Raw genomic sequence first — 13,621 nt, 5'->3', positions numbered from 1 at the left:
ATCGATGACTCGGTCTTAATCAAGACATAGAATCGAGCATCCTCCGAACACATCCACCTGTAATTGTTGTATAGGTTGAGTTCCTACCATGGAGTACGCAACATACTGTAGTATTCAATCACATGTAACTTCCCTTGCTTTTGTTTTAGAAGGCAAGTCTTTATTTCAAAGACGTACGAAGCATTCCCCATTATGAGTAGGGTTTAAATACCGCTGTCCAGAGGGCCGCAACAATGGGGAAAAACATGTACATTTTGCCTATGTTGACCTTTATGGAGTTGATCAGCCACGTGAGGATCAGAGTTATCGATGTCGCACTGACTAAAGGTTGGATCTGTTGCCTTGTGTTGAGGCATGGTTCCTATGAGATAGCCAAGCCGGCCTTATCAATGAAGGAAGAGAGAGAGTGAGACCTACTAGTACTACCCAGGGCCGGCTTAAGGCATTTTGAGGCCTAAAGCCAAATTTCAAAGAATTGGCATTTTTTCTATCATTTTGTAAAATGTATCAGTGAAAAAAAATTATTTCACCCAAGGCCTCACAATTTAAATTGTTTATTAAATTTGATAAAAGATACTAGTAACTTTTTTAATCTTTATATAATTTGTCAACTCATTAAAGTTTAAAATATTATACTCCCAACATCCTCTCCCGTGAGAAAAATAAAATAAAACAACTAACTAGTCATTTTTTGGACTATTGATTAAAAATTGGCTAACACGGATCAACTTTGACATATGCATTAAAGCCCAATCTTAATTTTGATAAAACTAAATGAAAAAAGGAACCCAATTTGAAGAGACGTGATATATTGTTTTGTCCACAGTTGAAAAAAGATATAATAAATGTGAGCATTTTATGAATCACACAGATCCAATAAGTCACTACGCAGAGAAGACTTCACGTTTTCTGCCAAAAGAAACATGTCATTTTATTGATCTAAACAAAATAGGCCTTTTTTTAAGTGTGGGCCTAAAGCAAAGGCTTTAGGACCCTTACACTTAAGCCGGGCCTGGTACTACCATTGCAAAAAATTAGTCCTGTTAGATTGTGAACTGTAATCTGCAACGGTGGAGGGTTGTGCATTGGAAGATTTGATGGAGCAGCCTGAGTTGTGGTGGGGATTGAGCTTTCCGACGATCGGTTAATGGCTCCTGTCATAGCCATCTTTGCCATGTTAATTGGCTTTCAGAGATAAAATGGTTATGATACCATTTTAATTGAATTAGTTATACTTATATAATTAGAACTGAAATTGAACACCTCTGACTGCGTATATATGCAAAATATCTTGACTAACAAACACTATCTGATTTCTGATATTCAGGGATTTAAACAATTTTATATCTAAAAATACTAGCTAACTTATAACTAATTTACACGTACAGAACAAATATAAACTAAATGCAGGATAAATCATAATAATAATAAACTAAATGCTTAATTATGGCCAACATATATACAGCGTAAACAAGAGGCTAAAATATTTTTCCCTGAAAGAACACGGATAGTCGGTCAGAAAATGCTGATAAAGTCTTTTTTTTAATCTAGGGAGAAATCCCATTGGAAGTACACATAAACGTCCAAAGCCTCGGATGTTCCGGCCAACAAGAACCCTATAATTCTAGAATAATGAACATTACCCTCCTATAATTCAAAAAGACCCCAAGCAGGGAACCAAGAGTCAGATGTGCGTGGGTATATATAGATATTATATATTTAAGATATAAAACAGACTGACCGGAGGGACATAAAAAAACATCTTTACATGGGTGTGTTATGCTAACATATTTTTGATCCTGTAAAACCAAAAAAAGTCTCGGGGCTCTCTCTCTCTCTCTCTCTCTCTCTCTCTCTCTTAGCTCATTGTGATTCAATGCATTGGGAGACGAGGTGCTCGAGGGCGGACCGGTGTTTTCGATGGACTAACCCTGTTTGTTTATAAGAGAATACATTGATTCAGAGAACCGATTACAATTTTTATTTATGGTGAATGACTTCTTTTCATTATTTTTTTTAAATAACTAGATAGAATGATGTTTACTTCAAAAGGGTAAAGGTAAAATAGTGATGAAATGTTACCTAATTGGCGATGAACCCAAAACCACACCGCTACAGTTAAGAGCAGCGATTGCGCTTTCAGCCTATAACATAATACATCATATTTCAAAAAGATAAGATTTCTAAACACAAAATGTAGGTTTAAGATCCTAAATCTAGATTTTGAGATTTACATTCATGATTAGGTGTTTCAGAAGATAAAAGATCTGACTGCAGCTAGAAACTATTGTTTTCAGTAGATAAGTCGGCTAACCTAAAGACCATGTGTAACTAGAGAGTTAGGTATTAATATATATATATATATATATATAGAGAGAGAGAGAGAGAGAGAGAGAGAGAGAGAGAGAATTTGCAGAAGAAATTAAAGTATTTGCCACCAAAGGAACCAAGGTGGGTGGTGGAAAGAAGGGAAACAGTGAAACTTTTAAACTTTTCTCTGGTTAAGCGTAAAAGTTGTCCAATAAACCTCTGGGCAAGGGTTAAGGGGGTAAGGCTTTAGAGGCCACCTAGATCCTTTTACCCCCTAAGACGAGCTTTTTAGGTGAATGTTTATTCTCAACAAAACTTTACAACGAGAGAACAGCTCGAGTTTTTTGTATATTTGATTTTGGCCCATAAATTTTAATTAATCTTCGAGAAGCATGAAATTCATACTTATCAGATGGTAAGGGATCTTGTTTCTGGAAAAATTAAGCTCTATACCAAGCTGGAGTAATCAACAAAATCAACCCGCTAAACTAATCCCTCTCAGCTAGCATTATAAATCTACAACATGATACTATTAAATGGTGCTGTTAAGAACAAAATATATTCTACCAGTTTAATTTCTCTTCATTTCCATGATCACATACAAGGAACATAACTTACTAATAAAACACAAATCCATCAACGTACAACACATACCGTAAAACGGAATAAAGGGAAGCAAACTCTAACCACACCAGACAGACTAAAATAAACTATTGATGAAAAAAAAATACCAGCAAAACTTCACGTTTCATAATCACGTATAGCAATATTCGCAGCAAATTAAGGTTCTGAATGCTTCATCTTCCAGACTAAACAAACATTAAGATACCAAATATTATTTGATTTCTTGTTTAATCTTGGTCAGTGACACTAAAAAAAATCTCAGAAGAATGGTGGAGTATAGGTCTAAATATGGAACTAAGACAGTATTCGGACAGAATGAGGCAGCCAACTACATGTGGCAGCTTTAGCCCTCCTTCTATGCATTGTTTTATGTAAAGCCTAGGCAATTCCGTTAAGGGTGCTCAACAAAAAACTGAACAGCATTTAGAGACATGAACTATACATAAGTAGATTCAGGATTCCAAGCGTATAAAAACTCATAACAAAACATAAAGTACTGGAATTTTTTATAAACTTTAGGATTGTGAAAGAACCAGTGACCTCAGCAAGCATTCACATAATTAGTCTTTATTTTGTTTTCTTTTTTCCGGGATATAGCTCATACTCTTGAGCCACCTCCTCAAACTCACCAAAAATAGAGAAGAAAACAAAACATAAAAGGAATAATTTAAATTTTTAAGAAAGGATGTTTTCCTCCACCAAAGGCAACCACGCTAATATCAACCTGAGGGATTCACAATGTTTTATATGGACACAGCAAAGGATTTCGAAACGATATGGCTTCAAAGCTTTTCACCTAGTATTCTCGTCAAAACTATTATTCAACGAGAATTAATGTACCAAATGCAAGAAACAAGGGGAAAAAATACCATTATGAACTCAACAAAGGCAATACGAGTAGAATGGTGATGGTCTCCGAGCAGCCTTATGCGATAAACCTGCCCCAGAAATGGTTTATCGGGTTTATACGCTTTGAAGAAAGAATGATTCCAAAGCTTAGAGAAAAGTACAAACCTCTCCACAGACAGATTCAAAAAAGAGTTTAACATCAGCTTGAGTAACCTACAGAGAACAAGAAACAAGACTGTTGAAAGAAGTTCTGCAGAGAAAAGTCTGAGAAAAGTTCAATCATACCTTTTTGTCAATGTTAGTACAGTAAATAGTTCTCGCACACATCTCACGCTCATCATCAGTCTGCAGAATGAAACACGAGGACCATTGAAGAGGCTAGAACGACACACCAACTTTCCAAAATGAAATGACTTTTAAGAAGTCCAAAGCTCAACAAAGTGGCACAGTGAGGTTCAATACCCTAGGCAAGAACGTTGGGTTAACGGGCGCAATGGCCGTCTTAGACGGAAGAACGCGGACAGGGTAAAACCCCAGCATTGTCCCAGCCAGACTCAAAGACGCCCTTGCCCCTTCTACAAAATCACACAGACAATGAGAATCAGATTCAGATACACGGACGCTCAACAAGATCAAACAAAGCTCACCTTCATCGGTGAACTCAATAAAGGCAAATCGAAGCACCGAATTTGGATCGCCACAAATTCGGCAGTCAACAACCTTCACCATTGCAATGAAATCAAATACAGACATAAGGGGAACTATGCATGCATACACATAAATATTTTCGTGTTAAAAGTATCGGAACAAAGACCATTACCTGTCCGCAAGTGATGAATAGAGCTGCAAGCTGTTCTTCAGTGACCTGTCTCTCGAAAATAAAAAAATAAATATACAAAAGTAGCCACATTAGTCTTGAGTTCTGAAAAAATGGCAGAGAAAGGCTTACCTGCTGATCTATGTCCGAAACATACACAGTCCTCCGGATTCTATCTTCTCGCTGTGCCATGCTCGTCCTGCTATTTATCCGCCGTTTCCCTCCTTGGTTGTTCCTCTGCCAAAGAAAACACTTAGTCCTTTTTATTTTGTCCATCCAGAAAAAAACCCTAAGAATGATCATAACAGCCTTAAATCACAAGTCATGAATGAAATGTCCAGAGAGAGAGAGTTCTACCCGGCCAGCAGCGAAACCATTGGCGTTACCATTTCTGTTGCCGTTGTTAGGGAAAAAGCCTCCTCCGCCGCCGTTAAACATGCTGTGGTGGCGGTTGTTTCCATTTGAGAGAGAAGGAGGGACAAATTCCTTGGCCATAGGGTTCAGCTTAGAGAACAGCTCTGACAACTCTCTCATGTCCCTATTGAACCTCTCTCCAGCGTCATGAAGATGCTGATGGTGATCATCTCCGCCCGCCGGAAAATCGCCGCCGCCGGATACCTGTCGTCGATGGTGGAGGAGGTTGTGGTGGTGAGCTCCGATCTCTGCCGCCACCTTCTCGTAGAGATTGAGGCTCTGATCGTTCAGACCGTGATGATGACGAAGCTGATGATGATCGAAAAGGTGTTGTGCTTGGCCGAGCTTCGCCTGATCATCCTGGCCGTTGATCGTTTCGCCGTCCTGTGAAGGCTCCTGATTGGACGGTGGATGAGTCATGTCCGAGGTCTGATTCGGTACGGCCGAGCCCACCGTAGACCTCCCCAGTTCCACGCCGGCATTCTCAACCACCGTCATCGAACACCGATTCCTTTCTCTTCTTCACCAAAGCTTTCTGGTCAAATTTGAAGACAGACAAATTGAGCCTCTAAAAAAAAACCTCAAATTCGTCGAAGAAAACGAACAGGCTCTCAGAAATTATGTTTAGTTAAGAAGGAAAATGACAAACGATGAATCAACAACCGAAGCCAACAAATAACGCCGAGAATAAATATAATAATATGAAGAATAATAATTTTTAAGGGAATATATTATAATACTCGGAAAGATCATTTTTTCTTCATCTTCTTAAATTAAAATAACAAACCAAGTTCTTACAGTGATGTTATTCTGTTTTCTTTCCTCTCAACAGTGACCTTTGAATGAGACCGAACCGAAGAGAGGTTTTTCTCTTTCTTCTTCGGATCTTTCTTCTTTCTATACGTAAAAAAAAAAAAAAAAAAAAAAAAAAAAAAATTGAGCTTCAGTGTGGGTGAGAGAGAGAGATGTTCGCTTTTTTAAATCTTTTCCTTTTTTTTTCAAATATTTTGTTCCGATTCTGCTAATTAGAGAGCTCTCTCACATTATATTTTACACACAAAAGGAAGCATGAAAACATGATACTATGCATACACGTACATGAGAAGCGATAGTGACGCGCGTGAGAGTGACTACGTGGCGTGAGGTGACTGGTTCACTGATTGGCGATCCTGCGATCGCACGCGCACGCCCTGCATATCCGTACTGTTTGGATTTAAGTGGGTGCAGGCATCACCAGAGCTGGCGACTACGAGCAAGAGTGGCCTCTGCGTAGGGGTATTCTGGTCATTTCTTAACGCTGGCCTGTTTTCTATTTCCGGGTATATTTGCAGCGGAAACTTCTTTCCCTTTGCTTTGCCCTCGTGCTTTGGAATGTTAAACAATAGCATGATTAATAAACAAATGTATTTTGACGTTTTGTGCGATCAGGTCTCTTGTTTTTCTTGATATGTTTTGTCTTCTAACTCTTATTTTCTTTGAGAAATTTCATTAATTTGGCTTAATAATTGAATTAATATCCAGATTAGACTCTAATTTAATAAAATATCCAATAATAAACTTTTATACCAAAACCAGACAAAACTACCCCTAAATCCAATATTTGAATAATTTCCCTCTCTCTCTTTCTATCTCACTCGACCCACGTCACCCAATACGATTCGATACGAGCATCTACGATTCCATACGATTCTATACGAGTCTGCACGACGTGAGACGAAATTGTACGATTGCGTACGATGGGCGCACGATGGAGATGCTTCAAACTCCGGCGGTGGTGGAACTAAAAAATCCCGAGGTCCAAAACCAAGTAAAAAGGTAATTTTTCAAGTAATTTCTTGTTACATATCTCGGAAATAGTTAGAATATGGTTTAGGACTGAGTATTTATCTGATTTGTGGTTATTTGAGCTGATTTGGATCGGATTTAGAAAGTTAGGGTTTGAAATTGGGGTGGAATACGATGAGAATCATGCTTCGTACGATGTCGTACAATGACATTCATGCAATTGTATGATGTCATACGGTATCGTACGATGCGGTTTGATAAGTCTTGTTTTTTTCATAGTTTTTTGTCGTACGATGTCATACGATATCGTACGATGATGTACGATGTCGTATGATACTGTACGATGGTTTTAAAAAAATTCAAATTTTTTTGTCATACGATGCTATACGATGTTGTACGATGCCATATGATGATTTGTGATTCTGACCTAATTTTGTCTTTTATTTAGGACAATTTGAACTATATCTACAACGTGGATAAATGATCAAGTAATCGGCACTCAGTTCGAGCAATTTTTTACGGAGAGCGAACTCGGTTTCTCTCTGGTGCTCGCACATACTCTTCTTCAACGAAAGATCGAGGCAACGACACGCGGAGAGATATAGTTCGAAATAGGCGATAAACGAGTAGGATTCGGATGCCTCAAGTACTCCCGCATCTATGGGTTGAGCTACGAAGAAGGCCAGTCTAAGGCCGAATAAGAGGAGCGCAAGAGCGACAGGTTGATCACGAAACACCTGAATGGCATCCTCAGGTGCAAGTTGAGCGCGCGCATTGATCTCGGCGTTCAACATATGTCAGACCCAAGACGATGCGTTGAAGCTCGGGCTTGTGCTATTTGTGTATGGCTTTCTTCTGGGGCAGCCGGCCAACAAAGTCATCGGGGAAAGGTGGCAGAAATTTATGTACATCGTTGAAGACCTCCCATTCTTCTTCAAGATGCCGTGGGGAAATATAAGTTGGTCGGAGACGTATTTCAGCCTCGGGTGAACCTGAAGCACTATCACGAGACGTTGGTGAAGAAGTTGAAGGAGAAGCCGGACGTCGCTCAAAAAGAGGCGAAGTACACGTTGATGGGTAATCTTCATACCCTTCATTACTGAGTGTATGAGGCTATCCCAGAGATCGGGATGAGATTCGGGTCGAACCAAGGTATTCGCATGCCCAGAATGCATTCGTGGTCCAGCAACGTTGCGATAATGGGCAAAGACATCGAGACCGTCTTGAATAAAAAAACGGTAACTTCAAGTTATTTAACTTTTATAAAATTTATGTCCCATTATTTTGGAATATTAATAATTGTTTTTGGTTTTGTAGGTGGGCGTTCTTCAGATGCTGAGACCAAGGGCAGCAGAGAAATAATTTTTCACTCTCCTCGAGACACAGACGAGCAAATGTCTGTATGCGATTGACGTCGAGGGAGAAGATGCGACGGAGCCGCGTCAATATCGATGAAGAAATAGATCGAGTTGCGACTGCCACGGAGGAGGCCGATGTCATCGTCAAAGACTCCGACGATGAACACGTGTCAGACGCTCCACGTGTTCGTCGTGCCAATCCGGAAGCTCGCCCACTTCCTTTCCCTGGTGTCGATTTCGCCGAGTATCCCGCTCCCAAAGCGGGCTCGAGGCCCGCAACGGCCCCTCGGCCCGACGTTCCCGAGCCGTTTTTCATAACGCGGGAAATGTGAGAAGAACTACGACAATCGCTGGGGATGGTCTTACACGCTCTTAACACGAATGAGCGTAGAATCGAGCGAATCAGGCGGGACAGGTATAAAATTAAATTTTAAGTTTATTTTTAGTTTATTTTTAAAATTTTAAGTTTGAAGTTAGATTGTTAAATTTAATTTAAGTTTTAGAGTTAAGTTTAAATTGAATTTAAGTTTTAAGTTAAGTTTATTTTTAGTTTAAGTTTTAAATTTTAAGTTTGAAGTTAAATTGTTAAATTTAATTTAAGTTTTAGAGTTAAGTTTAAATTGAATTTAAGTTTTAAGTTAAGTTTATTTTTATTTTAAGTTTAAAATTTTAAGTTTGAAGTTAAATTGTTAAATTTAATTTAAGTTTCAGAGTTAAGTTTAAATTGAATTTAAGTTTTAAATTAAGTTTAAATTTAAATTAAGTTTTAGAGTTAAGTTTAAATTGATTTTAAGTTTGAAGTTAAGTTTATTTTTATTTTAAGTTTTAAATTTTAAGTTTGAAGTTAAATTGTTAAATTTAATTTAAGTTTTAGAGTTAAGTTTAAATTGAATTCATATTGTGACATATTTTGTTACTTTGACTTGCAGATTCGCATGTGGGAGAGGCTGAATGTCGTCTTCACGGACGTTACGGGCTTGTCTGGGGGTGATATTCCCACGACTCAAGATGAAGGTCGTCGTCGTCGTCGAAACCCTCCTCCTCCTCCTCCTCCTCCTCCTCCTCCTTCGTCTTCTCAAAAGTCAGCGTCTTCATCACCCGCGCCGTCTTCTTCCCAGCGCCAGTCGTCGAAGAAGCCGCCTACTTTTTCATCTCAAAGGGAGACGTCTCCATCGAAGCGTTCTTCTAAAAGGTCGGTGTCTTCCCAGAGGCCTTCTGCATCGTCTTCGATTCCTCGTCGTTCAGACGTTCCAGACAAACAACTCCCGCTCGCGACCCCGCTTAAAAGGAAAATAGAAGGGCACAAAAAACTCCGACATACACAGAGCAGCAGGTGCGACTGAAGACGACGCATTGGGACGCGTTCTTAGATCCGACGAAGCTGAAGTACGCAGAAAAGCGGATCCATGCGTTCAACCCATTGAAGGACGCGAAGGAAAAGGATTTTAATCCTTTCATGAAGTGGATGCGGACGTCAAAGTGGAACGACAAATTCTTGGGTTCTGTTCGCTTGAAGACTCGCGACGCAGATTCGGAGTTCTTTGGGACGTTGTTGGGGTCCACGAAATGGCTAAACGATTCAGTACGTTATTTGTTATAATTTGCATTCCCTTTTAATTTATAGTAATGTTATATGTTTTTTTTTATTTCGCGACATATTGATGCCATACTGAGCATGCTTCAGGTTCACCAACGAGCGCTCGACGGGTATCGGCAAGACGTCTGAATCACGGATTGTCGGTGGGTCCAGCACGTGTACACCCGATTCATGAAGGAAGAAGAGAACAAAAAGAAGGTCATCAAATTGGGGATGGAGCCCGAGCCCGTGCCCGAGCCCGTGGAATGGGATATGAAGGCGGTCATTACCCCGATGACTGGTACATGGACGCCGATGTTTTGCCATGGACGGGTGCTCGCGAGATCCTGGTCGTCGTGAACTACAAGAATCTTCATTGGTTCACAGTTTGGGTCGACATCGAGGAGTGTACCATTACCGTCCTCGATTGCCATAAGGACCTCGTGCAGACGACGGGTAATCATAAGGACTTTAATGAGATGATGGAGGTACGTAAAAGTTTATTTATGGTTATTATGATTATTAGGTTTATTTATGGTTATTAAGATTATTAGGTTTATTTATAGTTATTAAGATTATTATGTTTATTGATTGGCTGTTAAAATGTTTATTTATGCATAATTGGACTCGAGCACTGCCTAAGATTATGGTCATAGGTGGTTTCTCAACGACCATCGCATGTCGTACCGGTAGCTGAACGGGGCGAAATTTTATTCCATCCTCTAACATGACTAGTCGATCAAACGATCCCACAATGTTCTTACAGGTAAACATGTAAACTTTTTTACAAGTTTAAAGTTTGTGACATGTTTAGATTTTGATCAATTTTACAAGTTATTTTATACAAGTTTTTTTGACAAGTTATTTTATACAAGTTTTTTTTACAACTTATTTTATACAAGTTTTTTTTACAAGTTATTGTTCACAAGTTTGTATATTAACTTCAAGTTATTTTTGTTTTGTAGCGGTGATTGCGGGATGTTCGCAACGAAGTATGTCAAGCACCTACTACTGAACGAATCGTTTGACACATTCCAAAGTGTGCATATGAGAACGTTCCGGAAGAAATGGTGCGCCGACTTATTCTACGAAATGCTTATCCCGTAATTTTGTATTTGTGGATGTTTTTTTTTTACATCTTTTTGGTATTGTATGTAATAGTACCTTATAAACATATTATCGAGATGGTTTGTTGAGTATTGATTGAATGTGTTTTTAATAGTACCTTATAAACATATAACTCAAATAAACGTTAAAGTTTTGAACTTAAAAAATGAAAATAACACCACGTCTAAAGTTTTTAAAGAAAATAACATGTAAGTCAAATAAACGTTAAAGTTTTAAAGTTAAAAACAAAAATAACACCACGTCTAAAGTTTCAATCCGTTCAAGTGCATGTCTTTCTGTTATGTCCCCTACCACCACATTTCTCGCATTTTCGTTGGATAACAACATTTTCGCCTTGAGATGAGTATCGATTAATCCTTCTTCTTCCTTGTTTACTTTTCTTTGGTCGATCGGCTTGCTTTTTTTCAACTGGTTCTGCAACTTTCATGTTTTTTTTATCTCATTCGGGACATTCCACTGATCTTTATTGCCAACCGGATATATGGTTTCCTTGTACATTTCAATCCACGTCTCCTTCAAATAAAAGTCACTGCATAACGAGTACACGTCGATGCTTCGATGTTGGGCTGTTGCGATGGAACGCTCGCACGAGATATTCAATTGTTGTGGTGGTCTGCAAGTGCATATCTTCGTCATAAGGTCTACATCGAAATCACCTCTTGTGTCTTTGACATGACATTCAAATCGACCAAGCTCATACGCATTGACGAACTGTGCCTTATTATTTAGCTGTGCGAGATCATTTTGCCATGTTGGTGTCAATTTTGTGTTCAACTTGTGCGCTATCTCTTCTCGTTCGAAAAACCAAGTTTGGAGTGTGAATCGAATAAACTCGAGCAACGTCGTAATGGGAAATGTTCTAGCATTCCTTGTTTTGCTGTCGAAGCTTTTCTGCGTTGTTGCTCGTCATTAGGCCGTACCTATATAATGTTAGGAATTGATCTAGGGTTAAGAAAAGATTTAACGCTTCGAGCAAGCGGCGAAATTTAAAAATTTTCTTTAAAACAAGTAAAACGATTTTACTAACCTAGACAAAGAGCAAGTACATATAAATTAAAACTATTAATGAGCATTAAATGTTTACTAACCTTTGAGAAACTTGAACGTTAATAAGCCTTAGGAAGCTTGAAACGTTCGTCTCCCCTCGCAACACGTCTCTCTTCTTTCCTCGGGAACTCAAGCAACCACGAAAGTTTCTATCACAAGAATCACTCGAGAAAGAAAGGAATTAGTGTGTGGGCACTTTTAAACACGACGACTCAAGAACAAGTCTCAAAGTCGAAGAGCTAAAACACTAGGTCAAATGTGGACCTGGGTACACTACCAGAAATTTGGCCTCTAACTACTGCCGAACGCCGTAGTCATTTTAAGTCGACTACAGTTTACCGACTGTCATCTATTGCACTGGAGTCTTATCTCTTTGATTATGACTCCAGTTTTTGGCCATAGTGTATCTGTTTTATAAGACCGTAGTTAAAATATATAACTACATTTTATAGATGTAGTCTTACTAGTCTCATCTGTAAATACTACAACGTTATGATGTAGTTATATATATAACTCAATTACATAAGAAAAAAACACTACAGTTTTTACAAGTAGTCTTAATTGATTTAATTAGACAGACTACGGCGTTTTTGTGTCATCTATTGCACTGGAGTCTTATTTCTTTGCCTATAACTCCTGTCTTTTCTGTTAAAGACTACATTGTTTAGCTGTAGTTGTTCAAGTTGAGAGTCTATAAACACTACAGCTTTAAAGAGTAGTTATAATTAATTGAGTTGAACAGACTACTGTGTTTTTGTGTCATCTATTGCACTGGAATCTTATCTATTTGCCTATGACTCCAGTCTTTTATGTTGAAGACTACATTTTTTAATTGTAGTTTATATGTATGAAATTATATTTTAACAATATAGACTCCATCTTATTTGTGTAAAGCAATTTTTTAATAAAAATATTTATTTATATAAATATAAAATAAAAAACATTTATAATTAAAAATAGAAAATAAATTAAAAATACAACAAAACAACATATAATATCCCACCAATTTTAATTATTTATAATTTAATATAGCAAATAAAAAATATTAAATACAATCTTATACCCAAATCTTAAACCAATGCCATAAAAAAATACCAAGTCATGAATTACAATGAAAATTATACTTAAACCTATGACACTACAAAATCATTACAAGAAATAGATCATATATAATGATAACAAAGTTCTTGTTTGCTACCTCAAGAGACCCGAGCGATCTGTCCAAGGCTGATCACAAGAGCCCGACACAAGGGAAACCATTGTGGACCTCGAGTCGCTCTCAGAAGCGAACATATATTCGCACAGACAATATGAATATGTAGTGAGTGGAGGAAACTGAGCAGCTCTCCTTTGTCGCTGGACAAAACTGAAGCCATTGTTCTCAGCGCCACTGCTCGTTTCGTGTCGTGGTACAGTCGAATAAGACCTAACTGCCTTGTCTCGCTGCTGAACTAGCCTCAACTAAATTCAAGTAACCTGGAGAGAGAGAGAGAGAGAGAGAGAGAGAGAGAGAGAGAGAGAGAGAGAGAGAGAGAGAGAGAGAGAGAGAGGTGTCAAACCAGATCCGTAATCAGGAGACCAAATAGAAAGGCAAAAACTCTAGCTGAAGTTACAATTTCATAAAGCCGTTGGACTAAGAGTTTCAAGTGCCTAAGACATTATTAGATTCTTCTATCACATACACAAATTTTATTTTTGATATCTCAGGTCCAT

At 38.3% G+C, this 13,621-nt stretch overlaps 1 protein-coding gene across 2 annotated transcripts; it reads right to left on the bottom strand.

Moving 5' to 3' along the window:
• Nucleotides 1-851: 851 nt before the first annotated feature.
• LOC149404125 (polyadenylate-binding protein-interacting protein 12-like) lies at nt 852-6,059 on the bottom strand. 2 transcript variants are annotated; one of them, XM_089603064.1, is made up of 11 exons: nt 5,813-6,058; nt 4,958-5,549; nt 4,733-4,837; nt 4,604-4,648; nt 4,431-4,503; nt 4,246-4,358; nt 4,069-4,128; nt 3,949-3,996; nt 3,804-3,872; nt 2,083-2,144; nt 1,433-1,931 (listed from the first exon to the last, which is right to left on the bottom strand). In XM_089603064.1, the coding sequence occupies exons 2-11, from the start codon at nt 5,510-5,512 to the stop codon at nt 1,874-1,876; spliced, it is 1,188 nt and encodes a 395-aa protein (XP_089459190.1). In that variant the 5' UTR covers nt 5,513-5,549; nt 5,813-6,058; the 3' UTR covers nt 1,433-1,873. The 2 variants fall into 2 exon arrangements, with proteins under 2 accessions (XP_089459198.1, XP_089459190.1); XM_089603072.1 differs by lacking the exons at nt 1,433-1,931; nt 2,083-2,144 and adding an exon at nt 852-1,154 and having other exon boundaries at nt 5,813-6,059.
• Nucleotides 6,060-13,621: the final 7,562 nt, after the last annotated feature.

The sequence above is a fragment of the Urtica dioica genome, chromosome 2 (assembly GCF_054948205.1).
Source record: "Urtica dioica subsp. dioica isolate 48M chromosome 2, U.dioica_male_clone48M_v1_H2, whole genome shotgun sequence".
In the NCBI taxonomy this organism is placed as follows: domain Eukaryota; kingdom Viridiplantae; phylum Streptophyta; class Magnoliopsida; order Rosales; family Urticaceae; genus Urtica; species Urtica dioica.
This window is presented reverse-complemented; position numbering and strand designations above follow the sequence as displayed.

What these genes read in the sequence shown, in the direction of transcription:
- LOC149404125 (XM_089603064.1), bottom strand. Translation starts at nt 5,512, where the DNA reads ATGACGGTGGTTGAGAATGCCGGCGTGGAACTGGGGAGGTCTACGGTG. An exon ending in TTTCGGACATAGATCAGCAG is followed by an intron (nt 4,649 to 4,732) that starts GTAAGCCTTTCT and finishes TTCGAGAGACAG; the next exon opens with GTCACTGAAGAACAGCTTGC. An exon ending in TATTCATCACTTGCGGACAG is followed by an intron (nt 4,504 to 4,603) that starts GTAATGGTCTTT and finishes GCAATGGTGAAG; the next exon opens with GTTGTTGACTGCCGAATTTG.